Genomic DNA, 27807 nt, shown 5'->3' with positions numbered 1-27807 from the left:
ATTGCCACAGCAGCCTTGCTAGCATCTGACTTGGACTACTAAAGTTAACACTGTAAGTTATTAAATAACTTGTTACGCTCAGCCCAACTTTAGTCCCAATTTGAAATTAATGTAACGTTTTGCAGTGTGCAACATTTACAAAGTTGTCACTTTGTTGCCCTAAATCCCCTATGCCCGTCCATGACTGCACATGGGGAACCTCCTTAAGACAGATTTATGCCCTTCTGTGGAGGCATGCAAACTACTGTGAGGAAAGAAGACAATAGCAGCATGCGCAAGAGAACGGTGTTGGGCCAAAAGGTGAACTTCAAAGGTGAAGCAACAGTTCAAGAGCATATGGTTAACATTTGGGGGGGCAGAGTAGACAGGCTGGCACTTGTGAAGGAAAGGGGAAACCAGTTGTCAAAGCGGTTTTTCAGGGGTGTGTAGCCCCCTTGGTAGCCACACCTCTGGTTTGGGCTAGGGAGCTCTTGATGACACGAAAGAAGTTCTGGCATGTTGGAAGTGCGTAAAATGGTGCATTCTGGGTTGGCCAGATGCCACACTTAGCAGGAAGTGGTTATCAGGAGGTAGAGAACCCCTGAGCCCATTGGTTACCTACCACATTCTTCCTTGAGGGCATGTTCCGAGCATAAATAGGGCAACCATGGCACCCAAACCTCAGACGTTGATGGACTCGAGAGGAGTACCCAAAAAGAACTGCCCTGCTGCACCAAGAAACCAGCAAAAAGAGGCTGTACTGGCATGGACTGCACTTGCTGAACCTGGCGGCTAGCTAAGGAGAAGGGACTGTGCCTGCTGTGTCCTGTCCATGCAGAAGTCATATCCAGACCCCAGCTGAAGAAAGAGACTCCCAACGGTCAGTTTCCCTTCCTGTTCGCTGTAGAGGGCCACAACAGCAGAAGAAGTCTGCTGGCGCGAGTAGGCAGCCCAAATCTTAAAGCTTTCATTTCTCATTGCCGTGCAGTACCAAACACCAGGACCCGATGCTCAAAGTTGCACCAGGGTCTGCTGGACATGGGGATTCATCAGAGTGCAGCTAGGTCGCTCAGAAGCCAAGTTATCACCCAGGAAAGGAGTTGGCTTAAACTGTGATGCAGGGCTACTGGACATCTGCCAGGACTGAGAGGACTTCGAGGGACGTTGACCCTTGTGGTCAGGATCGCCTCACCAAGCCTGTGGACCATGGATCAAAAAGATCCCAGTCAACAGCATTGCATCCACAGCATCCTTGAGCATCTTCAGCATCCTGTATCCCTTGCATCAGGACCACTTCCAAAGAAATCTATGGCAAGGAGATAAAAGTAAACACAAGGAGATGGATGGAGCGCTGAAACTTTTCAGACACTCACCCCCAGTCACAGATCTGGGTTGAAATAAACATCATTCTTTAGTTCACTTTGCCACCTTAGTTCAGACCCAGCTATATGCAAATCAGTCTTGACCCTGTGCTTCATGGGAACAGTCCAGCCTGAACTGCCAAGCCAGGTCTTCCCTGAACTGGAAACAAGCATCCTGGATCTCACTAAAGTCTGCTTCTTCGTTCTAGCTAACTGTTTCTGAGGACCTTGTTGGTCCTCCTGACTGGCTCCCTGCCAAAGCTGGTCTCCCAAATAAACTTAGAGTAATTGCATTGATTCCTACCCAACTTTTTTTATTCCAAGGTCCTGGAGGGGCTCTATCATCTCCCCAATCCATAAGGCAGGAGATAAGGCTTCCCCACATAACTACCGACTGGTGGCTTTAATTGGTAACGAGGCAAAATACTTTGCAGGTACCCTACTCGAAGAGCTGACAGCCTGGGCCACAGAGAGATCCTTAATCCCTGCCAATCAGACAGGCTCCGCTAAGTCAGTGGGTACGACGACGAACATCCTGAGCATGGGCATGCTCATAGACAAAGCAGAATTTAACAAAATGCCCATTCATTTCTGCTTCATCGACTACAAGGCTGCTTTCGATAACGTAAATCGGAAGCTTTTATGGTCTAAATTGAACAACTGGGGGATCTCGAGACCCCTGTTGGACCTGCTCATCAACCTGCACACAGAGACCTGGGTACAGATAAAAATAGTGGACGGATCCGCCTTGTCAAGACCCATACAGACCAACAAGGGCCTAAAGCAAGGCTGCGTCCTGGCCCCCACGCTGTTTAACCTATTCCTAGGCGACCTTGTCCCAACACTAAATGACTGCAATTCTCACGCCCCTAAATTAGGTGGGCTCCAGCTACCTTGTCTACTATATGCAGACGATATCGTCTTAATAAGCCACACGAAGGTAGGACTTCAACATCTTTTAGACGCAACACAAAGGTACTCAAGTAAGAACGATCTTACAATAAATCTGGGGAAAACCCAAACAATGACCATTAGCAGGAAAAAAAGGAAACCAACATCATGGTATTGGAACACGACAAGAATCGAAGAAACCACAACATACAAATATCTAGGAGTGAAGATCGACAACGGCGGGCGGTTCTCGGTTCAGAGAACAAGCATACGAGGGAAAGGTCTATCGCTAGCGATTTCGCTGAAGGCGCTAAATCACAAACTCTCCGGCCCATCCCTTTTACCCCTGACGCAAGTAATTTGTGCTAAACTTCTTCCAACAATTACTTACGGGAGTGAGGCACTCAGAGGAAGGGATGCAAAGATCCTTGACAATACTATTACAGCAGCTTACATAATTATTTTCAGTCTACCCAAGCAAACCTCACCCGCTCAAATCAGGCTCGAATTCGGCATCGACCAACAGCTCCTGGCAAGGCAGGGAGCCTACGTGATAGCCTGGGATAAAGTGAGGAAATCAAAACAAGGAACCCTGAATGAACACCTGTGGAAGGAGTTAGAACAGCATCCTTCCTCAGCAGCAGCTAAGTACCTCGCGGGTAGCCTGACGAGTACAGGTCTAGAACAGCTCTGGAACACTCCAACAAGTCATACAAATTTCAAAAAACTGGTAAAAAAATCAATCAAATTACAATCATGGTTGCAAGACAAGGAAACCCTCTCGAAGAGAACACATGGCTGGTTGACTCTGAATTCGTACACAACTAAAGCACAACAGCGCTATCTGGCCGAGGGTTACTCCAAAAGTGTCAAGATGTGCTTTCTAAGGCACAGGTTGGGCCTGCTACCTTGTACCCAAAATCTCCCACGCTGGCTCAAAATCAAAGCTGACCCCCTCTGTCGGCTATGCGGCTTGGCACAAGAGGACATGCTACACTTAATATGCTCTTGTGGAAAACTACAGGAAGAACGGAAACGCTGGCTAAAACACCACTTCAATCGGCAAGGGATCCGCACTAGAAGGGCGGCGGTCCTTGCATGTTTTCATCCTAACGACCCTGGCTTGAACTGCAGCTTTGTAAAATTTCTGAAGGCAGTTGAAAAAAAAGATGCCAAAAAACCCAACCGATAACTGCCCGATTCAGCCGACCTGACATCACTTCGCTGATTGTTTCACCGATTCACGTGCTTACGAGGACACTGAGCAATAACTAACAAATATTAAGTCCAAATACAAGCACATCGGTCATAAGGAAATGTGAACATTTTAAATTTTAAACTCGGAGTCTTTTAAAACTATAGTTTTATCCTTACTGTTCTTAATTCATTTTTATATTGCAATGGTTTTAAGTAACTATGCTGAATAAAGATTACTTACTTACCCAACTTTTTTTGTCACATTTGTTGAATTTGCCAATGCTTGTTAATGATTAAGTAAAAAGTGCATATTTACTGTACCCTGTAAATGCTGTATCTCCGGAACACTCCGGTGAATCTTTCCGTTTCGGTGACTAAAAATACAGTCTATTTTTATACATTTGCGTCAAATTTCTTGAGTGTCTTGGGTATTTCTTCCTCAATTATTTTGGTGCTGTTTAAAATCTTTACACTATTTCCTTTGTATAAGCTTTGCTTCTCAGTGCCCAGGATTGAGCTACAGGGTTTAGCAAACGAAATCTACCAGTCCTACAGGGGCTGGTAACTGTATTACACGGCGAGGTCACACAAATACACCATATAATACACCCCATTTCCTTACACTGATCATTATCAGTGGCTCAGTTCCTGACCAGGGGTAGGGTTGTTGAAAGGCATGCAAACAAAGTTACCATATATTATGTACACTTCATACTAGTCCCAAATCGTGAATACTCATGTATCTGTATAAACCTCAGGTGTTAATCTGTCTGTACAATCACAGGTTGTTAATCACATGTGGACTATAACATGCAGAAAATATAGAGAAGAATTCATTGCATTGTCTGGATATTACACTGTGAATAATCCACAAAGGGACTTTGGGTAATTAATAGCTGCCATGCAATTTTCAATACATGAAACTTATTAAAAATGCATTAACGTTACTGTAGTATCTACATTGACTCCAAATTCTAATCCCACACTGTTACCTTCTATCACTGATAACTCCATTGTTGAAAGCACTTTATCCACCTAAAGTTTTACGAGTATTGCAGTGGAGGAACCCTGCCAGTTGCCCTGGAATGCTTCTTCCTTGCCACAATTTCATCTACCTGTTTCTTGAGGTCTTGGTAACGCTTCTTTACTTCCTCCACCAAATGCAGAAATGATGATACTGCATTCACTTTGTCACCATCTGCAAGTGGTTTAAGTTCAGGGTCTGACAGTTTGTTGCCTACTGGTGTCCATGGTGGTAATATATATCCTTTATTGCAACATTCAATGAATCCTGTAGGAGATGGCTGTAGATTGTAAATCCACACTTGTGTTCTTTAACCTTAAAACACAATTGCTGTCTCCTTTCTATATTCTCCTGTCCAGTTGAGCTTTTTTGCAGCCCCTTAAACAAAAATCCTGCTCAAAATCAAAGATTTTTCATCTTTGAAAAATAATCATATTATGGGAAACATTTTTAGGCTCTGTGGCTCATAAAATGACCACTTCCCTAAAATTTGCAAATGCTTGTCAGTTATTGCATGCGTTATTTATCACATTGAAAATAACATGCATTTTTTTAATTTAGTTTTTTATTTTGTCTTAAAGCAAAAGTTATGGCAATACATACTTGAAGATTATACAGATAAATAGCATGAATCAGTCAACATAAGAAAAATGCATGATAAAACAAAACAAATAGTAAACACAAACAATGACTGAAAACAGGGAATTCATCCTAGCCAGTCCGTAACAGGAGCCCATATTCTTTGACCCACTTCCTGACTTCTCCGACCTTTTACTCTATACACAGCTAACTCCATATTATATGTTGCCAATAGTCAGGCCCCCCAGTTAATAAAGGTGGGGGAATCAGGACTAATCCATTGTAGAGTTATACATGCCCTAAATATAGACATAGCGATGAACAAAAAGCCTTGCTCAGGTTTGCTACGTAAGGCGCCATTTTGTGACTGATCGACCCCCAAGATCACTAAAGCAGGTGTTAAAGTCAGGGCTTTACCAGTGATTTGAACAAGAAACAGCTCAACATCTTCAATATACTTAGCTAGCTTAAGACAGGAGAAAAACATATGTATTGTGTCCGCGGCCCAGGTTCTACATCTGCTACACAGATTCCCTCGGTGATTAGACCATTTGGCGATTTAACCGGGAGTATAATTTAAATCAAAGGCGGCCATATAATGTTGGGCCCTCAAACTACCAGTAATTAGGGTCTGGCCGGCCAACTCCAAGGAGGCTTCCAGATCTGTCCCTTCTTGATAAAATGTCCTGTCCCACTTGTCATTTTGAGCAGTTAGATCATCAGGCAGATCAGAGATGAGTGTTTGATATATTGACTCAATCCTGGATCTCTTCTCAGTGTGCCCCACCAGCGGGATACTCTCAAACATATCTGCTCTAGCTGTTACATGCTTCAAGAGATAGCTCCTAATTTGTAAACATTTTAAAAAATGTGTGGTGGGAAGCCCATACTTGTCTTGAAGGTCAGAAAAAGAAGCAATTAGGCCCTCCAGAAAAAAATCACCCAAAACCTTAATCCCACGAGTACCCCCAACTAAAACTAATCGAGTCCTGAAAAATCGAGGGCAGGAGGTCATAGGAGATTAAGGGAGTATATGCATCGATAGTTGGAATGCCAGATCGTCTGCGAATGTTTGTCCAGACCGAAAAGGCAGATTGTATAATCTTAAATTTGACTTTCTTGTAATAACTTGGTTCAATGTTACTAACCAAGCAATTACAAGCTTCTCACCCAAGGAGTATCTCAAAGATTGAAGGTCTGGCAAACTCTGGAACCACGGTCTTCCCTCCTGATAATAACAACCCCATATGCTGTAACAGTGCAGCCCAATAATATAATAGCAAAGAGGGCACATCCCAGCCACCCCTTGATCTGGGAAGTATTAACCACTTCAACGCTCTTCTTGCTTTATGATAGCCCCATAGAAATCTTGAGCAAGCCCTTTTGGCACTCGAAATGCAATGCATTGGGAATTCAATAGGGATAGACTGAAATAAATATAGGAATTTGGGGAATATTGACATTTTTATTACATTGGAGCGAAAGGTGGAGATGGTCCAGTCTCTCCAATGATTGATTTACCTCTTTAGCAATCAGTGATATACTAATTTCTGGTATCTCCTCCACTGACTGTGTGATCTTCACCCACAGATAGGTAGCAACCGGGATTATTAGTATAACTTGTGTTTTATCGACATTAAGTCGATAACCAGAAACTGCACCAAATTGTTTAGCTAAATCATAAACTGCCGGAAGAGCAGAACACACCTCCTTCGTAAAAATGTCCACGTCATCAGCGTATGCCAGTGTTTTGTGAGCTACATCGTTAACCAGAACTGCCTTGATCCTTAGACTATTATCTAGTATTTTCAGAAAGGGATCTATGTAGATTGAGAATAAAAGCGGAGAGCAGGGGCACCCCTGTCGAGTTCCTCTACTAATAGAGATGGGACGTGATTCTTGACCAGAGATGCGGACTGACGCCACTGGAGAAATGTATAAGGCTTGTATGGACTTAATAAAATCTTGTGGAAATCCCTTCATTTTTAATAACTGCCATAGGAAGCCCCAGGAGACCCTGTTGAACGCCTATGCTAATGCCCGCCTGATGTGATCTGTGGTGTCCCGGCCAGGTATAAAACCATGTTGGCAATTGGAAACCAGGGGGGCAATCACCCTTCTTAGCCTGCAATGATTTTGGCATAGATTTTGCTATCCGCACAGATTAATGAAACTGGGCGATCGGAAGAAGGGCTAAGCTCTGATTTGTCCTTCTTTCTAAAGACTACGATAGTAGTCTTATGCCAGGAATCAGGGGTCTGACCATTCTGGGCCAGTGCAAACAAGGATTCTAGCTCCCCACGTAAAGTATACCTAAATGTTCGATAAAACTCATGGGGCAACGAGTCTGGGCGAGCTGCCTTGCCTGCTTCCAATGACTCTAGAGCTTGTTCTAGCTCCTCACTAGAAATCGGTAAAGAAAGAACACCCGACTGTTCCGGTGTCACCTTCGCAGTTACATAGACACCCAGAAATTCTTCCCCCGAAACGCCTTTGTCATCCTCTTCAGAGGAATAGAGAACCTTAAAGTATTTCTGAAATACTTTGAGTACTTTATCAGGTTGATCTTGAATCTGATCTGTACTGTTTTTAATACGACATATCCGATTCAGAACCCCCTTGTGCTGTAGTCTTTTGGCCAGCAGTCTACCAGTGTTCTCGCCATACTCATAGATATCTGTTTTATATTGAATAAAATTAGTGGCAAGCTCCTCCCCAAAAATTCTGATAAATTCTATTCCTGCAGATAGCTGTCTGCCTGAGACATTCCTCTCTCTTTGCCTGATCAGCAATGCCTCTAATTAGTGCTTCCTCGGCTTCTCGCAGCTGGTTATTCCAACATTTGACCCTCTCTTTAATCACCTTTTGACGGTGTAACAAGAAACTGAGAGTCTCCCCCCTCACTGCTGCCTTAAAGGCATCCTAAACAACTACCGCAGGGGCTGAACCATTATTTAGCTGAAAGAAATCTTTTATCCATTCTGTCATTTGACTGCAATACTCCTGGTCGAGCAATAATTTCCACTCAAATGTCCAGGCTGATCCAGGTGGTTTTATCCCCCTAGATGGAAGTTGCAAAAATCAGTGGATTGTGATCCGAAATTACTCTAGGATGTAGCTCACAAATACCTCCTTCGAGAATCGAATCTGACACCAAAAAATAATCTAAGCGGACAAATTTGCTGTGGGGGGCTGAATAAAAAGTATAACCGGAGTCGGTCGGGTGCAGCTTCTGCCAGACATGGACCAGGGCATGTTCAAGGCAAAGTCCCCGAAAAGCCTTAAATGTCCTGCCTTTCCTACCAGGGTACGGGACATTGCTATTTAGGTCAAAGTTTGAATTCAGATGAATATTGAAATCTCCACACAGGATTTTTGGGGAAGGCCATTGGGCGAATTTGATACTCAAATGACAGAGGGGTCATCCAAATTAGAGCCCTACAATGAGCAGACGGTATATGGAGATCCCGTGACTGTTATATCGGCAACAGCCCATTGACCAAAATTGTCCACCTTCACTTGCTTAACGGCACTGACACCTCGCCTAGCCATTATAGCTACACCCCTAGTAGTAGTTGATTGGCGGGAGCAGGAAATCAAATCAAGACCCACTTCCCTCAGCCAAGCACGGTTATTCCAAGGGACGTGTATCTCCTGCAAACACAATACGTCTATGTCCCAATGTCTGACAAGTTTAGCTAGCACACTCCTCTTTCTCCTATCATTTAAGCCACAGCAGTTTAGAGAGCAAATTCGAATGAAGTTGTGCCTACCCATCATCCTTAAAAGCAATCCTGATCACCCAGACACTACCCCTACCCAGCAATCCTGTGTCATTGATTAAGACAACACCTAACATGAGATTAACTAAAGAAAACTTGAAAAAACTTTTATATAAATTGCCATAACTATCTTGTAAAAAGACCACACACCACCATCCACCCCTACCCCTAGACCCCTTCCCCCCTGAACCCCACCCTGCCTCCCCCACCTTCAAAGGCATGGGGACCGACTGTCCCTGGTGATGTTGAGCGGCAGACCCCCCACTCAGTCCACCCTTGCACCCAGAATATACTCAAAGCAGTCTTACAGAAACAATGAGGAACCTATCTATATATAGAGAAAAAACAGATAAGATGATGGCCTGGACGAACCAGAAAACAGCCAAAATCTGACAGAGAGCAAGTATGAAGAGCGGGGAGACGAAAATTAATTACAAAGGCCATTAAAACAAAATCAATCTGATCCCACAGAATATACACAGTAATCACAGACCAAGGAGATCTACCAGTACCATCTATGGCCCTTTATCCTGTCTTCAAAGTAAGTAGATACTCCTTGCCCTGAACCTCTGTTTGAAAGAATTTAGTTTGCCCCTTACAGATCACCTTTAGTTTGGCCAGGTTCAAGAGAAAAGCCTGAGCCCCCTTTGCCTGAAATTCCGGAATCAATTGCCTAAGGTGCCTACGCAGTTCAACTGTATTCGGACAAAAGTCAGGTCGCACGAAGAAGCGGTGGCCTTTACCGGTTCTTTTGCGGTCAGGCCTGGCCCGATCATACAAGGATTCCCGGGCTAAAAAGTTATTCAGAGAGATCAGGATGGCACGAGGACGATTATCAGACTGAACACCAGAGCTCCGTTGGTTAAAAGGAAAACGGTGAGCTCTCTGGAATTGTCTTCCAGTCCCATTGCAGGAGATCCGGGAAGGCCTCCTCAAATAGATCAATTACAAATTGGCGTCGTTAGCACCTTTTTGACCCTCTGGGATACCCAGAATTCTCAAGTTGTTACGCCTAGCCCTGTTCTCCAAAGCAGTCAGTTTGAACACAGTATCATCCCTGATTGACTGTATGCTTTCCACCTTAGATTGCTGTGCAGCTAAGTCATCTTCAAGTTGGGAGATCTAGTTTCTGCCTCTGTAATTCGAGAAGGAGAAGTCTGAGCAAGTCTTCGCAATCCTGCGAATGGAATTTTGTAGTTTACTGCAGGCTTCTTGTGTCCGGGAGCTTTCAACCCTTGACTCCTCTCTATGTGCCATCCTTACCTGATAAATGGTGGAAAGCATGATTTCTTCAGGAGAGGCGAAGGCTGCGCTATTACTGCCAGACACTGCACTGTCCACTATGCCACCTTTATCAACCAGGCCCGATCAATACGAGTAATCCCAAGACATACCTCCTGTGGTCACCCCGTTCTGAATAGGGCAAGCCGAGATTGCACTAGCTTTTTTGACCGTCTCTGTCCTCAGCTGAGATTGATCACCTTCACCCTCCCAGTGAAAGGTACTGGTATCGCTATCATCACCAGCCCAGTCCTTGTCTTGGACATCCTCTTCTGAAGAGTTAGACACATCTGATAGGGAGAAGAATTTGTCTGCCGTGTCTTCCTCCTTATTAAGCTCTAAGTCCTGCATTTGATCCATTAGGTTAGTTGATAGTACAGTTTCACATAGCCCTGCGCCCTTTCAATTTCACAACTTTCAGGCAAGTCTTGAACAAACTTCTCAGGGGTGGAAATAACGAGCGCTGCATCCCGAAGTTCTGACTCGCCTACCGATGAAGGCACAAAGGCGGAGGGAGCAGGGAAAGCCCCCCCATTCGTACAAGCGGCCAGTGCTGCCGCGGTAGAAGGCGAAGATTTTGAAGAGCCAGAACCCCTTGTGGCGGCAGGAGCGCTGATCGATGCCTTAGTTTTTGAGGACTGTACTTTAAACAGTGCGGGTACAGTCTGTTTGTTGCAGCCGGCAATGCTATTCTTGCCGGCTGAGACCGCATTTACAGGCTGTGAAATGTCGGCTTCCCGACCCTCGGAACTGGGAACAGTAGCGGAAATCTTCACCACAGCTCCTGAAGCCGGCATTGTTGTGCCGCAGCCCCTGCTGATAGATCCCTTTGGCGGCATGGCTGTAAAGGGACACCCCGCAGGGTGAGTAGATACTGTAGCAAGTGCGGGATTAGGTCGGGACCAGGACGCCAGATAGCAAGAGAGCGGAGTGCGCCACAACCAAGACCACAGGCGCCAGCTCATCCGGGTAAGTGTTCCAGGTTAACCCGCGTTAGTTAATATCCAACTTCTCTCGAGCGGATCACTCATGCGGCAATGTCCTTCATTGTTTGGGCAGTTAGGTCAGCAGTGGAGAGCGGGTAGAGCAGCTCACTCGAACGTGCGGCCACCATCTTGCAACAGGAAAATAACATGCAAATGCATTTTGATGCATGCAATATCTGAAAGAGACATGTTAGTGATAAATTCCTTACCTTACAATATCCCCAGCTGTCAGACTGGATCCGGAAAGTTTTGCTTAGCAATACCCCTGCGCTTCAGTAGGTGGCGTCCTGCAGTTCCGCGCCCATCACTGGCATCGTAAGCGCTGAGATGATGTCACGGAGACTACTTAGGCGCTACCCATGCGTGCTGACATCAGTTCATTTTTTTTCCGCGCCAGCAAGCGCAGATCCAGATTGAGCAAGTACCTTAGTCACTTTTTGACTACTATTTTGAGACTTTTGTCTTCCCCCTTTTTTCTCCTGGTGCACGTGGGGATGCCTGGCTATAAGTCTTGTGGGGCCTGCCGCCGTAACAGGTCGTTAGGGGACCCCCCACGATGTTTGCCTCTTCTGCCTGGAGACTGATCACGACTCCCGGGACTGTCGAGCCATGGCCCCAAAGGCCTCGCGGGAGCGGTGCCGGAAATTGCTCGAGGTATGGCATTCCTCTCATCGCCGCTCCGGGTCTAGGGGCCGTTCCTGGGGCCACTCGCGGGACCGGAGCCGTCGCTCCTCGGGCTCCAAGTCTTCAACCTCGGATTCCAGTAAGTGACGTCATAAAAAGAAGTTGAAGAAGCATGTTTGCTCTCCGATGTCCCCCCGTCGCTTGTCGGAGGTGGACGAGGGGGACAGGGGCTTCGCCCGGGCGACTCCTCTGTAGCCTGGGAGTTCCACAGTCTACCCACCCTACCCAGGTCTGTCGGTGACTCCCGAACAGGTGCAAGAGTTTCTTGCTACCGTGGAATGCCTTTTTTAGGCCTCGGGCTCCCAACGGCGCGACTTCGGGCCCCGCGGTCCCGTGTCTAGATCCTGTTGGTCCGGTGGCTCCGTCAGTAGCTCCAGCCCCGGCGCCACAGGATCCTACGCCGTTGGCCCCGGCGCCTCGAGGTGCGGCGTTGCCGGCTCCGGCCTCGGCGCCGCATTGGGTGCCGTTTATTCCACCCTTGCCCCAGTTCCAGGAACATTTTGTTCCGGCCTGGGATCCGCATTGGGAGGCGGCGCCGTTCTCAGCGCCGTTTCCGACACTGTTTGTTCCAGCACCGGCCCTGCCGCTGCGACCGGCCCCTCCTGCGCTGGAGGCAGAGGAGGACTGGGAAGGATCCGAGGACCCTCTTGCCCGGCAATGTGAATTGGGTGGACGATCTGGAAGACGCCGGCAATCTCGATGTCTCTTTTGACCCGGGGTTTGCCTCTCCCCCGCCTACGATGGAGGAGGGTGATTTCTACACGATGGTGCTCCGTCAGGCTGCTGAGGCCCTCAACCTCGACCTCCCCACGGTGGCACTCAAAACTAACCTCCTCACCGAGGTGCTCCAGTCAGCGTCTCCTTCGTCTGAGCCGTTGCTTCCCTTCAATGATGCCCTTACCGAAGTCCTTTTGGGCACTTGGTCGCGGCCGGCCACGGGGGCCCCGGTGGATAAAAATTTCGCCAAACGCCACCGCCCGGCACCTGGTGACCCAGCGTTTCTGACCACCCATCCCATGCCTGAGAGTCTGGTAATCCAGGCCTCGACGTCGCAGAGTGCCTTTCTCCCCCGGACAAGGACTCTAAAAAATTGGAACAGTTTGGTAAGCTGTTGTTCTCTTCTGCCAGGTTGGGGCTGTGGTCCAGGCTGCCCTTTCTCAAGCGATTACTGAAGGCAAGGATGCGGCTAAGTTCGCCATTCGGTGTGGTTTGGACACCGCAGACTCGTTGGGCAGGGCGATTTCTACGACTGTGGCGTTGCGACGCCACGCCTGATTGCGTTCGACTGGGTTCTCGCCCAATGTCCAGAGCTCGCTCATGGATATGCCCTTTGATGGCACCCGCCTGTTTGACGATAAGGCTGACAGTGCGTTGGAGCGTTTTAAGGACTCGCGGGCCACGGCCAAGTCCTTGGGTCTTTCTTCAAAAAATCCGGCCACGCCGGGTTTTCGTTCTTCGTGGCTAGGGCAGAGGCACCCATTCCTTCAACAAGCATGTGCAGAACCAGCTTCAGCGCGGCCGTGGTTGTAGCTTCCGCAAGGGCGGTTCTGGCAATCAGCCTGCGGGTCAGTCCACCTGCACTCCGGCTGCTCCTACCTCCAAACCTTCCTAGTCCGAGCTTCGTGGTGCACTCCACGCCGGTGGGTGGCAGGATCCGCCACCACCTACCCCACTGACGCGATATCACATCGGACAAGTGGGTGCTGCAGTTAATCCACAAGGGTTACTCCCTTCCCTTTCAGTCCTCCCCTCCAGCCATGCCACCTCGGTGCCACCGCATGTCGGGGGATCATTTGGTTCTTCTCCAACAGGAAGTACTCAGCAGTGTAGTTTATTAATAGAGCCACTTGGCTATGATGCAGATACAATATTATCTCTATATTTTGACAAACATAGAAATAGGATGATTTTCTGAGAGTTTGGGCACAAAAGCCATGAAATGAACAACTGCAGAATGTGACTGAAGAAAATGAGTATTATTTCACACATGTGGGCCATTTATAATTGTGGCTAATTCCTACTGGGGTGTGTAAGAGTGTATGTCAGCTGACAAATTTACAGTGTAAGCAAGAATATGGACTTGGCCACACTGGATTCTGTCCAGGAAAGAACTGAACTCCTAGTTCATGTAGATACCTGCTGGAGATAAATTAAGTCGCTGCAACATCTTTTTTGCCAGATTTTAATAGGTGCAGATTCCTCTCCTTTTGAATATCCTCAAGTGTCAGACTGGATCTGTAAACTTTCACAGCATTATTCTCACGGGTCAGTAGGTGGCATTGTGTGGCTCTGCGGCAGATACTTTCCACCCCAGATATAGCGTTGGGACTCCTATACATGCCCCACCTTCAGATGCTAACATCAGTTCTTTTCTTTCTGCGCCTGCCAAAGTAGATCTAGAGCTTCCCAATCCTGTGATACCTGACAAAGATCTTTACAGTGTGCAGTATGACATCCCCCAATACCAAAAGTGTTCCTGCCATTTTGTGTTGGTCACTGACACCCATGAAGATTGCCTCAGCTCCAAACATGGCTTGAAGTCGTGCAACTGCTCCACTAAAGTAAATAAGAAGGCCATTTGGGGTTACGAAGCCAAATTTACTATCGCTGAACCCGAGAAGTTGATGCTATGAGTGTGGACACACTCTTGCTCCTCTGGTCACTCCCATGACCAGTCATCTTCTAGGTCAGGGTACTCGGGCAAGTCCATGAAATCCCATAAGTATATATATATTTTTTAATCCAAGCATCGGTCCACTTCATTCGGCTGCTCTCACCACTCGACGGCACTCCAGGAACCTCCAAGCCATGAAGACAATCTCTGCGCTTGGAACCGATACTTGACCCGCGTCCAGACCCAGTTCAATCCACAATGGATGGCGATACTACAACAGCTCCACAAGCTTTGCTTGACCTTGGACAACATCTTTTGTTTCTCCTCAAACTCGTCTAGAGCGCCTTTTGGCCTCATGGATGCAAGGATTATGCCAGTCGATTTACCATCAGCAGATCTGTCCCTGGCACCAACCGCTCCACTTGCCCTCAACTTAATGCTGAACTCTCATTCACATCCGGCTCCTCAACCAACTGTGACATCCCCTTCTGCACCTACTCCCCTACCTCTGAGGCTGTGTGTTGTCTGAAGCCACCTGCATTGTCACTGACACAGAATCCAGATCCGATAGTTTTATCAGACTCCAAAATAAATCCCTTACCTTGACACTACTCTGACTTGGACTATACTCGATACGCTGATGACTATGATCAAACATGCCAAACCACCCGATTCAGGCAGGACACTGTCGATTTCAAAGCTAGTCTCCTGCCTCCTGATTCCTGCATGCAAAAACCAGATTCCGCTGCAGACTTCAGCAAACAGGGATTGGTCTTGTGTGACTCAATTATGCACTGCCAGTAACCTACTCCTGCAGGCCAGTGCACAACATGTTTGTCAAGCTCTCTTTGCCTGCCATAGCGTTTTCTCTGTGCGCCTGACAGGTAAGAAAAAAACATTTGCATTTCTGATGTCCGATCCTGCAGCAGCATGCAGCATACAGGCCTCAATAGAAGTCAGTGGTAGAAATACATTCTCCCATTAATTTAAAAATAAATATCCCACTTTTCCCTTCTAAAATGTTGGCATGGATGGATGATAATGATCTGGGTGACACTTATCATGATGATGGGGACATTTTTGAAGACCTACAGGACGCCGTAGATCTAGATACCTCGCCAGACATTGGCCTCGCGTCACCTAACCCGGCTGTGGCAACAGAGAACTCCGCCTTATTCGTGAGGGGTTAGGAGAGCAGTGGAAGTCTTAGACCTCATGCTGTCAACGGCAGAGCTGAAAAGCTCACTGAAGTCCTCAACCCCACACAAACAAGCCAGGAACCTCTTAAGCCCTTCAATGAGGCATTGACAGATGTGCAGGTGGGCATGTGGGCAAAGCCAGGATCTTCCCCACAGTCAGTAGGCAAGTGGCAAGCCGGCGTAGACTTGCTCCCTGGGACCCAGATTTTTTACTTCAACATCCCACCCGGAGAGTTTAGTAGGACACGCCTCCACCAACCAACTGAGCAGGTATTCACACACATTAGGAGACAGAGTAGCGGATGTGTTTGCCAACTGTCTTGCAATGACTAATCTTGGGCGGTCAAGATGTGCCAAAATACACTATCAGATCTGGCCTGGACACTACCGACTGGGTAGGGCAGTCGGCACCTGTGTGGTGCAAAGACACCAAACCTGGATATGCTCTGCAAGCTTCTCCTCAGATGTTCAGCAATCGCTCAAGGACATGCCTTTCGACGGCTCTCAACTTTTTGGGGCAGAGCTTTAGAATTCTCTGAAGAGAGCAAGCGTACAGTCCACTCTTTAGGCCTAGCTCGACTTCCTCGCCATTAGAGGCTTTGTACGGGGTTGCCAGCAGATGCACCAAAATGGACCTCAGCAAGAAGCCTTCCAATCCTTTCAAGGTACAGGCAAAGGAACAGGCCATCAGCATGCAGGCTCCCAAGGGCGGTACTTTACCGGAACCACCTCCCACAGAAGCTGCAAAACTGCTATTGTGGTGTAAGACCAGCAAGAGGTTGAGTCATTGTTCACCTCCCCATTTGGTGGAGCATCACCGCCTACCAATGGATGCTCCAGATCGTAGAACATGGCTCTTCTCTAACTTTCCTGTCTGTTCCACCAGTCATGTCACCCACACTGCAACATTTCCTGGAGGATCACTTGTGCATACTCCAAGGCAACGAACTGGCTCCCTTGGCCAAGGGAGCAGTAGAGAGGATACCAACATCACATATTGGGACTGGTTATTTATTCCATTATTTTCTGGTGCCGAAAAAATGATGGAGAATTCAATCCCATCCTAGATGTCTGTCCTCTGAAATTCTTTCTTCAGAAGGGCTTGTTCTAGATGCTCACCCTGGGTAAAGTTCTGTCTGCCCTGGATACAGTAGAAAGGATGGTAGTGCTCGACTTACGGGATGCTGAATTTCATTATTATCTGATCTTGAGATGGAGATAACAAGGTACTTGTTCCAGACTGATATCACATCAGGTGTCTCATCGATGTCATTGTCTGAATGACAAGACACATTCCTGGGTTCAGATAACAAACGGCATATGCGTCAAAGACAGACATGTTAATGATGTAATGGAATAGAGAAAATGGAGTCTCAGCGTGCTCAAGATGTCGTGCCTTGAGGACTTTACATCAGGAGACTATGAAAGAGCTGCAATGGTAGCTGCTTGACTGCAATTAGACCAGACCAGATGAAATCACCTTTTGTGATGCGCTTTTTGAAGGGGTTGACCCATGTCCTCGGCAAAACATTGTCTGATGTCGCATAGGACCTTAATTTGGTTCTGACCTATCTCATGTGCACTTCTTTTGAGCCCATGTACAGTTGTCCTCTTCATCTGTTAACCATTAAGTCAGGTTTCCTTATGACCATAACATCGACCATGCAAGTGAGTGAACTGCAGATATTGTCTGTGGTACCTCCGTACACTTAATTCTTCCCAGACAAACTGGTCCTCCGAACAAAAGCAGCATTCCTACCCAAGGTAATCGTGCTTTTTTATATAGGGCAGTCCATCAACTTGCTCACTATTTATGCTCTGCCTCATCCCTCCAAGGAGGAAGAACAGCTCCACTGTCTTGACCCAAAATCAGTCCTTAGCTTTTAAATTGATCTTTCATGGGAATACCGACAGGTTGTCAAACATTTTGTCTGCTTCTGTGGGACTAAGGAAGGAAAAGAGGTGCAAAAGAGAACCATCTCCTGATGGGTTGTACTATGCGTTAAAGTCTGGAACGGGCTGGCCACAAAGCAAGCTTCAGGAAGGTTTACAGGCGCATTCCACTAGAAAAAAGACTGCTACCACTGCACCGGCGTGCGTTGCGCCAGTCTTGGACATTTGCCAGGCTGCTACGTTGCGGACCCTACATGCTTTCACCTTGCATTACTGCCTGCTTAACCAGATTGAGGGATGGTCATTTTGCCTGATCTGACCTGGAGGATTTCCTATTCTGAGCCATTCTATAGACCCTCCACCTAAGGTGGTACTGCTTTTGAATCAATTCTCAAAGTGAAGAATCTGCAGTTAGATGTCTCTAGCAGAAGACCAAGTTACTTACCTTTGGTAACACCTTTTCTTTAGAGACTCTATTTAACTGCAGATTCCTTGCTGACACATCCTCCTCCCTGTTCTGTGGAATGGACTCATACTGTCCATTATTAAGGTGCCATCTATTGAGGACTTCTGCACATTGACACATCTTCAATTCCATGCGCTACACTCCCGTCGGCGCAGACAGAGTTCAGAAAACAACTTACCTCAGAGTGTGGAAGGTGGCACATGTATAGGGATCCCAATGCCATAGCTGGTGCTGGACAGATCTGGTTTGGAGCTGCACAACGCCACCTACTGACTGGTGAGTGAATTGCTATGTATGTTTCCGAATGCTTTCTGACGCCGGGTGATATTCACAAAGTAAGGAATCTACAATTAAAGTCTCTAGCAAGAAAAGGCTTTTCAGAAGTTAAGTAACTTGTTTGTTGTGACTGTAATCATATTTTCAAGCAGCAGTCAGAACAGAGAAGCATGAATACTCATTTATTTCCTCTTAATATAAGCACCAGTTGTCTTTCGCAACTACTCGCATATATGTGTCTGCAAAAAAGATTACGTTTTCAATTCAAGACTTTATCTTATTGGTTATTTTTCTTCTGGGGGGGGGCAGGGTTGAATAAGAAGGATTATGAGAACCTTCCTATTTCTTTTCTTTGTAGGGTCTAAAATGCTACTATGTCTCACGTTATGTTACAGACTGCTCATTCCACTGATAAGGTGACAGCTGTCCCTGTGACACAACCTCTTCAAAGAAAAAACCCTTCCAGGAATTTCTCTCTGTGGGTCCAAATGTGTTTTTTTCTCTCAAACGCTTGGCTTTTCACTCAAAAGTGTATTTTTGGGAGTGACCATAGTTCTTGTCTGTCTCCTTTGAGTTTAACTGTGTTCCCTTAAACACAAACTTCTTATATCTCTTCAGTGGGACCTTTTGCTTCAACCTTCATTGTCATGTTTTATTCTGCCTCCTTATCACAATTTAATCTTTGCTCCTGAACAACCTCTTCCTTTTATAGTTGTAAAACTCCTAAAATGACACTGATACCACTCAAAAGGTACTCTACAGCCTTCTTCTAGCAGAGTCAGTCATGGACCTGGGGCATAACCATGGCCTGGCCTAACCTAACCTTAGTGCTAAAGCATTTAAGAACAGTGAATGTCTGCACTACGGATATTTGTTGCTGTCTCCAATTTTTGTATGCTGATTTCAGGAGAGTTACTTACTGTCATGTTCTCTTCACCTGCACTAATGGTCACGGCAGGGGCAATGCTAGGCTCATTCCCCCCCTCCCCCACCCCCCTACCAGAGCAGTTTTGGAGGAGACTGCAAAAGATCTGCAGTGGTGGCTACTGGCCTGTTTTTGGGTCTGTGACAGAACCCTCACCCGTCTCCTTGATTATTCAAATCGCCCGTTCTCATGAGGTTTTTGAAAGGTTTAAAAAAAAAAGAAAAATCCCCTAAACCATTTGTGATGTCCCAGTGGGTCTTGATCTTGGGCATCACTTTCCTCACTTTCTCGATGTGTACCCCTTTTGAGCCTTTGCACATTTATCTCTTGAGACTTCTGACCTTAAAGACAGTCTTTTTTTATCACCATGACATTGGCTAGACTTGCGGCAGAAATTTCAGGAATGCTGTGTGTGAATCCACAATGTACTATATTCTTTCTTGAAGTTGCTTTCGCGGACCTGGACTACTTCTTTTCTACCCAAAGTAGTCACTCCTTTTCATGTTGGTCAGGCTGATAACTGTCTGGTATTCTTTCCTCCATCTCATTCTTTAAAGAGACTCCATCATTTGAATGTTAGAATTGTAAATGTATTGACCGTACCCAGGAACATTGATGGACGATCAGCTCTTTGCATGGTTTTCCGGAGCTAAGAATGCTAAAGTTGTGCAAAAACATATCGTCTTTCAATGAATGTTTCTCAGCATAAGGATCTACAATGGCACTGATGAAAAAAGCAGCCCACAGAATGTTTTAATGGCTCATTACAGCAGGGCCGAAGTGACTCCCACTACATTAGCTTACTGAGTACCTGTCCTGGACATCTGTCAGGTGGATATGTGGGCTCCAGGTAAAACACATTCACGAAGCACCACTGCTTCAACAGTCCGGTTCATTGAGAGGGGCATTTTGCCCACTTGGTTCTGCAGGACTTTTTTGGTCTGATCCTGTTCACAGATCCACCGCCTTGGTAGGTACTGCTATGGTATCTGTTGACATGGCGAGGATTCTGCAGTTAGAAGTATCCATCAGAAGAACAACTTGTGTTTAGTAACGATCTTTCTGGTGTATTTTCTATCTAGCCACAGATTTCTCACACTTCCTGTATTATGAAGTGGATTGTTTTCTATCTGAAAAGGTACCAATCTACAGATCTGCACACTGATCATACCAACTTGCTGATGGGCTTGGTGTCTCAGGGGGTGGACAGCCTAGAAAGCAACGCATATCAGCGCACATATGCAGCTCTGCTCATCCCTTTCAGAACCTAACGACATTGACGCCGGGCCGCACAACACCACCTATCAGCGTGCAGTGTAAATGCTCTGAAACTTTCCAGATCCAGTCTGACGCTTGGGAATTATTCACAAGGTAAGGAATCTTTGGTTAGATAGAGTATAGACCAGAAAGATTGTTAACTTGTTCTTTGAGGAAATTAAAATATTGACTGATGGTTCAAAATCTTATTCCGTTTATAATCTGAGTAAAGGGTGATGTCATTTATGGATTAAAAAATAAAGTAAAATAAGCTCAGTTATCAAGCCATCGAAGTAAATGTGGCACATACAGGTAGGGACCTACATATTTAAAAAAAAAAAAAAAAGCAGACGAAATGCCATTTGTAGGGCCTATAGCTAATCTGAGTGTACTTTATCCTTTTCTTGTTTTCTGTTGCAGTTATGAATACGAGACTGGAAGAGAATCAGCTTTGGAAATGTTTGCTTACCTCTTCCAAACATTCCCACAGGTGAGCCTTTCTATTAATTGTGTGTTAATATTTAATATTAATTAGCAATGGGTTCATACTTTGGCATCACTAAGTATTGGTATAAGTGAAAATATAGGAAGGCATCTAAACTTTAATATCATAATATGGTCACAAATGCCGGATGTATTGTACTTTGGTCTGCTTCACTGTTCTCATGTAATAAGTCAAAGAAAATAGAAATAGGCCTTCATTTAGTAAAATTTGGAGCTGAGATTGTGGGGAAGATGTAAATGGGTTTTAAGTTGCTATGAATGGCAGTTCTAAGCTGCCACTAACTACCCTCCCCCTCTCCTGCACACAGTCCCCTGTGGCAGTGACTGTGCACCCCCCTTTACTTCCTTTATAAAACATTTTATAAGGTAGATGAGTGCTTTTAATGTTGCACTGAATTTCGGTCCAACGGAAGCAGGGTGTAATTTAGATTAATTGTAGCTGCCGAGGGATGTGTCCAAGTGGCATGGAAGATGGCAGCTTTTTGAAGTGGCTCAAATCATGCTTTAATATAATCCCCCCACAACATCTGTCCTGCACCGATCCATCAAACTGATTTTGTAGCAGGAAGGTGCAGGAAAGCTGTAGAGTTGCAGCAACCCATAGCGGCAACCACAGAGGGAGAGCATACTTGGGGATCTCCCCCCTACAAAGCAGCACCGTGCTGACATAGCTGAGCCAGGCTGCGGGTAAATAAGATGATGTGTGCCTGCTGTGAGGCAGCCTCCGAAGCTTTGTGAGAGGATGAGTGGGTAAGCGGACAGGCAGGCAGCGGTGAAGATGCTCTAGCTCAGTCCTCGAACGGCAGTCTGAGAGATCGCTGGGGAAGCTGACAGGCGAGGGGAGATCGTCTTGCGGACGGGTGCGAGCGCCATACCTGGGAAAATGGTGGTTACCAGGGGAAACAAATAAGTTTTTTCTTCGTGGTGCATTTTCCATGCATTTTTTAGATCGTAAATTGTAATCGTAAGTCTTTACATCGCAAGACAAAACCATGCATTTGAGGATAATTAAAAAAGGGGGCATAGGGGGTCTCCCCTAAAATATAACCTGTTCAAGTACTAAAATAGAATTAAAAAAATATTAACCCGTTGTGCTTATGATGGAACCACGCCGCCATGAGTCACGGGCAGCGTATGCTCATGACGGCGTGGTTGCGTCATGAGGCTGCCGCTCCGCCACGCGGCATTAATTCCCCGCCTGTGCGGGCGAATTAATGAGCGGGCGGGGCCGTGACGAAACCATGCCGTCATGAGAACACGCCGCCCGTGACTCATGACGGCGTGGTTCGGTCATGAGCACCCCATCACCCCCTAACCCCCCCGCGCCGCAGCGAAATTTGCGCCGCGGCGAAGGGGTTAAGAGTTAATGTATACATTTTCAACAGTAGGTGGCAGTGTTACACTGTGATAGACTTTTTCAGAGGCAGTAAGCGTGGTAAAAGTATGTGTGGTTGTGGAATGCGTGGTGAAGGTGTTTGTAATGAGAATGAATGTAAATGTGTGGTAGTGATATGCAGTGTGAAATGTGCGTGGTGAAGGAAGGCGTGGTAATGTCAAACAACCGTTACCAGCTGTTCCTTGGTGGTACTGATGTGACCTAGCTGAACAGCGACCACAATTCCGCAAGTGCCTTCACCCCCATGCTGCATGAGGGGAATCAGGCTATAATGGAAGAAGGGAGCTCTGGCTGTGGACGCACAGAGGAGAGGCAGCCGATGTGCAATGGGGGGGCTATGTGAGGCTCCAGAGATTGGCTTGACTTTGGCTGCTGGACACCAGTGGAAATCTGGTCATTGAAATCAGCAGCCAGCTGCAGAGGAGCTGCCACTTTGCCCTTCTAGGAGAAAGCATAGAGGCTGCAGGGGTAGACAAGGGGAGAGGCGAAAGCCGCGGGCAGATGGTAGTGAGTACCACTACATGGCGGGTTGTGATTGCCCAATACCAGATGAGTGATGCTACAAGGCAGGGTGGCGCTGCCAGCAACTTAAGGCCCACCCAGTGCAGAGCTACAACAAAAAAGAGGTAAGGGTGGTCAAAGGATGGAGTGTGAGAGGCCCTGACCTGAGTTAATGTGTTCCATATAGGTCCCCCTGTCCACGGGTCCATACAGTTATGACGAGTGGCAAGGGCACAAAGGGACCTTAATAACTCTGACTGGATAAGTATGCCAGCCCCAAACAACAGTTTAACACCATGAAACGTGCGGAAAGACAGGTCATGCCTGAGTACCATGACATAAAAATTTCACAACCCTCACCACTGGATATAATGGAGGGGGTTCTAGTAGTGCGGGTCCACCTAAAGCCCAAAATTGACTCGGTAACCACTGAAGTCATGCTACTCAGAGCCGATATCCGCAAAATGGCTGAAAGTAACCGAAAATGAAGTGGCACTGGTGAAGCTTCGTAATGAAACTAAAACTCTTAGGGAGCAGATACATTGAGTATGGATGGAGGCAGACATAATGTGAGCAAAGTTGCAGGATTTTGAAGGTCGCTCCCAGAGGAACAATATCAGGGTGGTTGGGGTCCCGAATAGAGCAGAGGGGCCCAGTGTGAACCTGTTCTCAGAGGAGCTTTTCATGAATACCCTAAAACTCAAGGGACTCTTTAAATTATTTTCTGTGGAGTGGGCCAATAGGATCCAATCACCCTGACCCGACAAGGGGCTCCACTGCGGACTATTATTGCCCGTCTCTATAATTGTCGAGATGTTGTCCCACAGGCCATGCGAGGGGAGCCCGTCCTTGAAATATGAAAATGTACCCATCAACATCTATCCAGACTTTCGAAGTGATAACTAGGATGCTGGGTTTTTAGGTATGTTCAGGAAGATTGGCGCTCAGACTCGTATGCGTTTCTGGGTTATGTGGGCTGTCGTTGTAAACGGTGCCGCCAGGTCGTTGTTATTGTGAGTCAAGAACCCACAACGGTTTGATAGGCACAGTTCTGGGCACACGTGGTCCGAACGGACCTCGGCTCTTCGGACCACTCGACCAGAGTAGCAGACCGGCGAACCCGCCCTCCCGCACACACCCTGTGTGCAGACTCGTCAATCAGGCCTTTTGCAAAGGATTACAAATTTTGGTAAATATTCGGGCTATTTCATTAATTGGCTCTAGTCATTGCTGTACCCACTGAGAGGCAAGGTACTGAACCTGCCACCAGTAAACTTGCCACCAGACATCCGAATACGGGTCGTAAAGGAGAGATTCCAATATATTGGTCTTTAGGTAACTAGAGACGTAGAACTATTGTTCACGCACAACCTGACCCCTCTTCGGGAAAGATTAAGATAAGATGTAAAATATTGGCGCGCTCTCCCGCTCTCTGTGCTGTGAAGGGCAGCGCTATTTAAGATTATGTCTCTGCCTCGATTGCTCTATGTGCTTCAGAATGCTCACTTTGAGAGCCCTAAGAGAGATTTTAGAGAGGTAGAGGTGGAAATTCGAGCTTTACTGTGGGACGGTGGCCCAGCAAAAATTGCTATGTCCAAGTAAACTAGAAGCTGTTGGGATGGCGATATTGCCTTTTCAGATGTCCAGAAATATTACTGGGCAGTCCAATTCATGCCAGAGGACAACTGGGCCTTCATGGCCTAGGCAGGCCCGGAATTCCCAATGGACAGCTTCATGCTGGGACACAGGGAATATCTAGTAGCACTATAAGGTAGACAAGAGGAGTTGGCTTAACGGCTAGGGCGGTCGACCTCGAATCTGGGGAACTGGGTATGAGTCTCTGCAATGACGCTGCACATCCTGTGATTCGGGGCAAATTACTTAATCTCCCCGTGCCTAACAAAAATTAATGTGTCCTCATTTAATGCAACTGGTGCTATGTAAAGCGTTCTGATACCTGTTTCAGGTCAAGTTCGCTCTATATAAAACTCTGTAAAAAAAAAAAAAAAAAACCTTACTACACTACCACCGCACAAAAGAATGGTAATTAAGCTATGGAAAGAAGTGACGCATTACCTCGGAGGGCAAAATACACCCACAGAGATGACTCCACTATGGGATGGGACGGTTTGGAATCCCTAAAGGGCTTCAGGGATTCACTGTGTGGGATTTGGTGGGACATTTTTTCACTCTTGGAGAACGATTTGGGGGGGCGGGTGCCTCTAGCAGACCTTGAGAACCTGGCATCTACAGAGACATTCCGTTACTTACAAGTTCAGCACGCCTTGCGAGCCCTCGCACACAAGGTACGATAATAGCGTAATCCACCCCTCTGGAAGACAGACTACTGGAAGACCACATGACATTCTTGACATATAGAAAGATATAAAACAGCTCACCCAGCACTATGATCTAGCTAACGAAAAATGGGAAAGGGACATAGGGACCCTTGAAGATGAGGAATGGGAAGAGGCATTTCATATAATATGGGCTTGTCCAATAATCCAGGAGTACTGGGAGGAAATCACAGACATTATGAATTAAGCGGAAGGGACTTCCCTGACTACAGAAGCGGAACAATAAATCCTGAACATATGAGGTGAGGTGAAGACACCCCTCGCACGGTACCCGAGAATATGGATGGTTTTGCGACCGAGGGTAGCTAAACGGAATATTGCTCGTCTCTGGGGGTTGGGGAGGATGCCGAAGGCCAAAGCTTGGAAAAAAGAGAGAGGCTGGTGTGTGCATGCTTAGAAAGAGGCATATAAAAGTAGGGGGTGGCCTAAAAAAATGGGAAAAAATCTAGCACAGATAGGGGACCCTCTGGAATATATAGCCAGGGACACTCTGGAGACACAAGGACGATTGGCACTATTGGCAATGCCCAGATACAAGAAGAAAAGATTGTGAGGGAGGGAGAGACAGGATCTGCGGGATTTCTATTTATGACTTGGATACTTTATGGGATATGCAAGACAGTAGATGGTTATACCCATTGGTATTGTTTTTTTCTAATAGGATGTTTACAAAAATATTGTAGGTGCCAGTTGGTGTAGTCTGCCATGTTTCCAAAAACGATGCCTCTTTGAGAGCCTTTATAGACTTTAAAAACGGGAGGAGGGTGGCTACTGCTTTGAGGCTGGCACCAGGTTGCCTTTTTAATATCTTAGATTGTTGGCCTGCCACTTTTAGTAATTTTATTAGTAGTGTTATCCTCCAATTAACCCAGTATAAATAAAAGAAAATGATATCCACTAGCAAATTCCTGTCATAATTATGGGGCTATTTCTAACCTCAACTGGTTTTTCTTATGTATATTTAAATTATATGCTACTTTCAGTTGTAAAATGAATGTATTCGTGCTGCCTCCGAGCATTAAAAAAAATTAACATCTGTATAGATTTTACAGGCACTCTTAATTTATCTGTCTGTATTTCCATATATAGTAGTGTTGTTTTAATGTTCAATTGTCTGTTTTCTATTTTCAGCATCTTCTTCACCAGTACTGTGGAGTGTTTTTTGTTCCCCTTGCGCTTATGATGATAAACGATGACTCAGCTAAGTGCAAGAAAATGGCATCCCTGACAATCAAATCTTTACTCAGCAAAATTAACACTGAAAACCAAGACTTGATGTTCTCTTTAGTTACAACCTGGTTCAGTAATAAAAAGGTACATTCCCTTTAAGAATTAAACCAAAAATATTTATGATGGTATAAAACTATTTAAATTTGTTTGCCGTTTGTATAAGTCTGTTTGTTGCTGCTGTCATTTTCAGTTTTCCATTTCTTGCACCTGATTATGAACATCTTCCAAACTCAAAAATATTAATAGAGAACAATTTGTCCAACCACTGGCAATCGCTCGTGTAGCATCCCCACCAATCCTTCTTTTGCTCATCATACCAGCTCAGTTTGGACCCAGTCATATGCAAATCAGCCTTGACCCTGCTCCTCATGGAAACAATCCAGCCTGAACTGAATCTCCTTGCATTCTACCAAAAGGCTATTGATACGATGGAGCACACAGTTCCCCCCAGCATGCTTCTGAGCCTTTTACATTTTTTTAGATTTTGGTACCGCCATCCCAGCCCCACAATCGGCAGCCTTTCTCTTACCCATTTCTAAATTTAGAAAAAAACTTTGCTCAGGTTAACACCCACTTAAAACTCAATGGTACATCACTAAGACCCAATAATCAAGGTGACAAACTAGTGATACAAAGTGGACCCGAGAGCTGGTCCTCTTCAAACTTGTTTTACAAATATAGTGCAGGGCACTCACAGTGCCTTAGGTATGCAAGATGTAGTCCATAGGGGGTTGGCCAGGCCCAGACTCTTCCAGGTTCTAACGGGCGTGGCAGGGACCCAGAGCATTCCGCACTGCATGGGGAGAGGCTACACTATAAGCGGGATGCCCACACCTCCCCTTGTGATAGCTGCAGCGTGTTTGGGGCAAACGAGCACCCTGGGACTGGGAGTCTTACCAGGGTGTCCACAGAGCAAGAAAACTGACAGCCCCCACCAGCAAAGCCCCCTGTGTCTAGTGCCCCTACTAGACCTAATGCCAATATGATCTTGTACACCAATGAATGAACTACTTTAACCAGCCTATTTGCAACTGATTTAGCTAACACTTTTATTTTGAGGTTAATGAATGAGAGTGGATGGTATGATTGGCACGGATCTGTACAGTTTGCCTACCCAGTTTGAGCAAAACAGATATTGTGGGCGAATTCAGATCAATTGCCAATGTCTTTCTATCACATGCCTGCTTCATCATATCTGGCTAGTGGAGTGAGCCTAGGGAGCTGAAAAGTTTAAAGAACTCTGGGGAAAACATTAGAACTAGGCATTGTTGATCTTCTCTTCTGAAAGAGGAAGGCATGGCTCTTTCCTATCTGTACCAGAAAGTTCCAGTAGCAAGAGATTGCTCACCAGTGGGGACTATAATTCCTGCTCTGACAAGCCTGGTAGGGAGGCCTGTAATATTTTGCAAATAGCTCTCTAATCCC

At 46.2% G+C, this 27807-nt stretch overlaps 1 protein-coding gene across 2 annotated transcripts in view; it reads left to right on the top strand.

Annotated features, from left to right (window-relative positions):
* The window catches only part of UTP20 (UTP20 small subunit processome component), a 1109880-nt gene that overhangs the window by 949876 nt on the left and 132197 nt on the right, over positions 1 to 27807 (top strand). For both annotated transcript variants that reach the window (XM_078675325.1, XM_078675316.1), the window contains exons 53-54: positions 20815 to 20884; positions 26284 to 26466. In XM_078675325.1, the coding sequence (XP_078531451.1) occupies positions 20815 to 20884; positions 26284 to 26466 (253 nt within the window). The remainder of the gene's footprint in view (positions 1 to 20814; positions 20885 to 26283; positions 26467 to 27807) is intronic.

Source organism: Lissotriton helveticus, chromosome 1_1, assembly GCF_964261635.1.
Source record: "Lissotriton helveticus chromosome 1_1, aLisHel1.1, whole genome shotgun sequence".
NCBI lineage: Eukaryota > Metazoa > Chordata > Amphibia > Caudata > Salamandridae > Lissotriton > Lissotriton helveticus.
The sequence above is the reverse complement of the archived record's forward strand: the minus strand, read 5'-3'. Positions and strand labels throughout refer to the sequence as shown.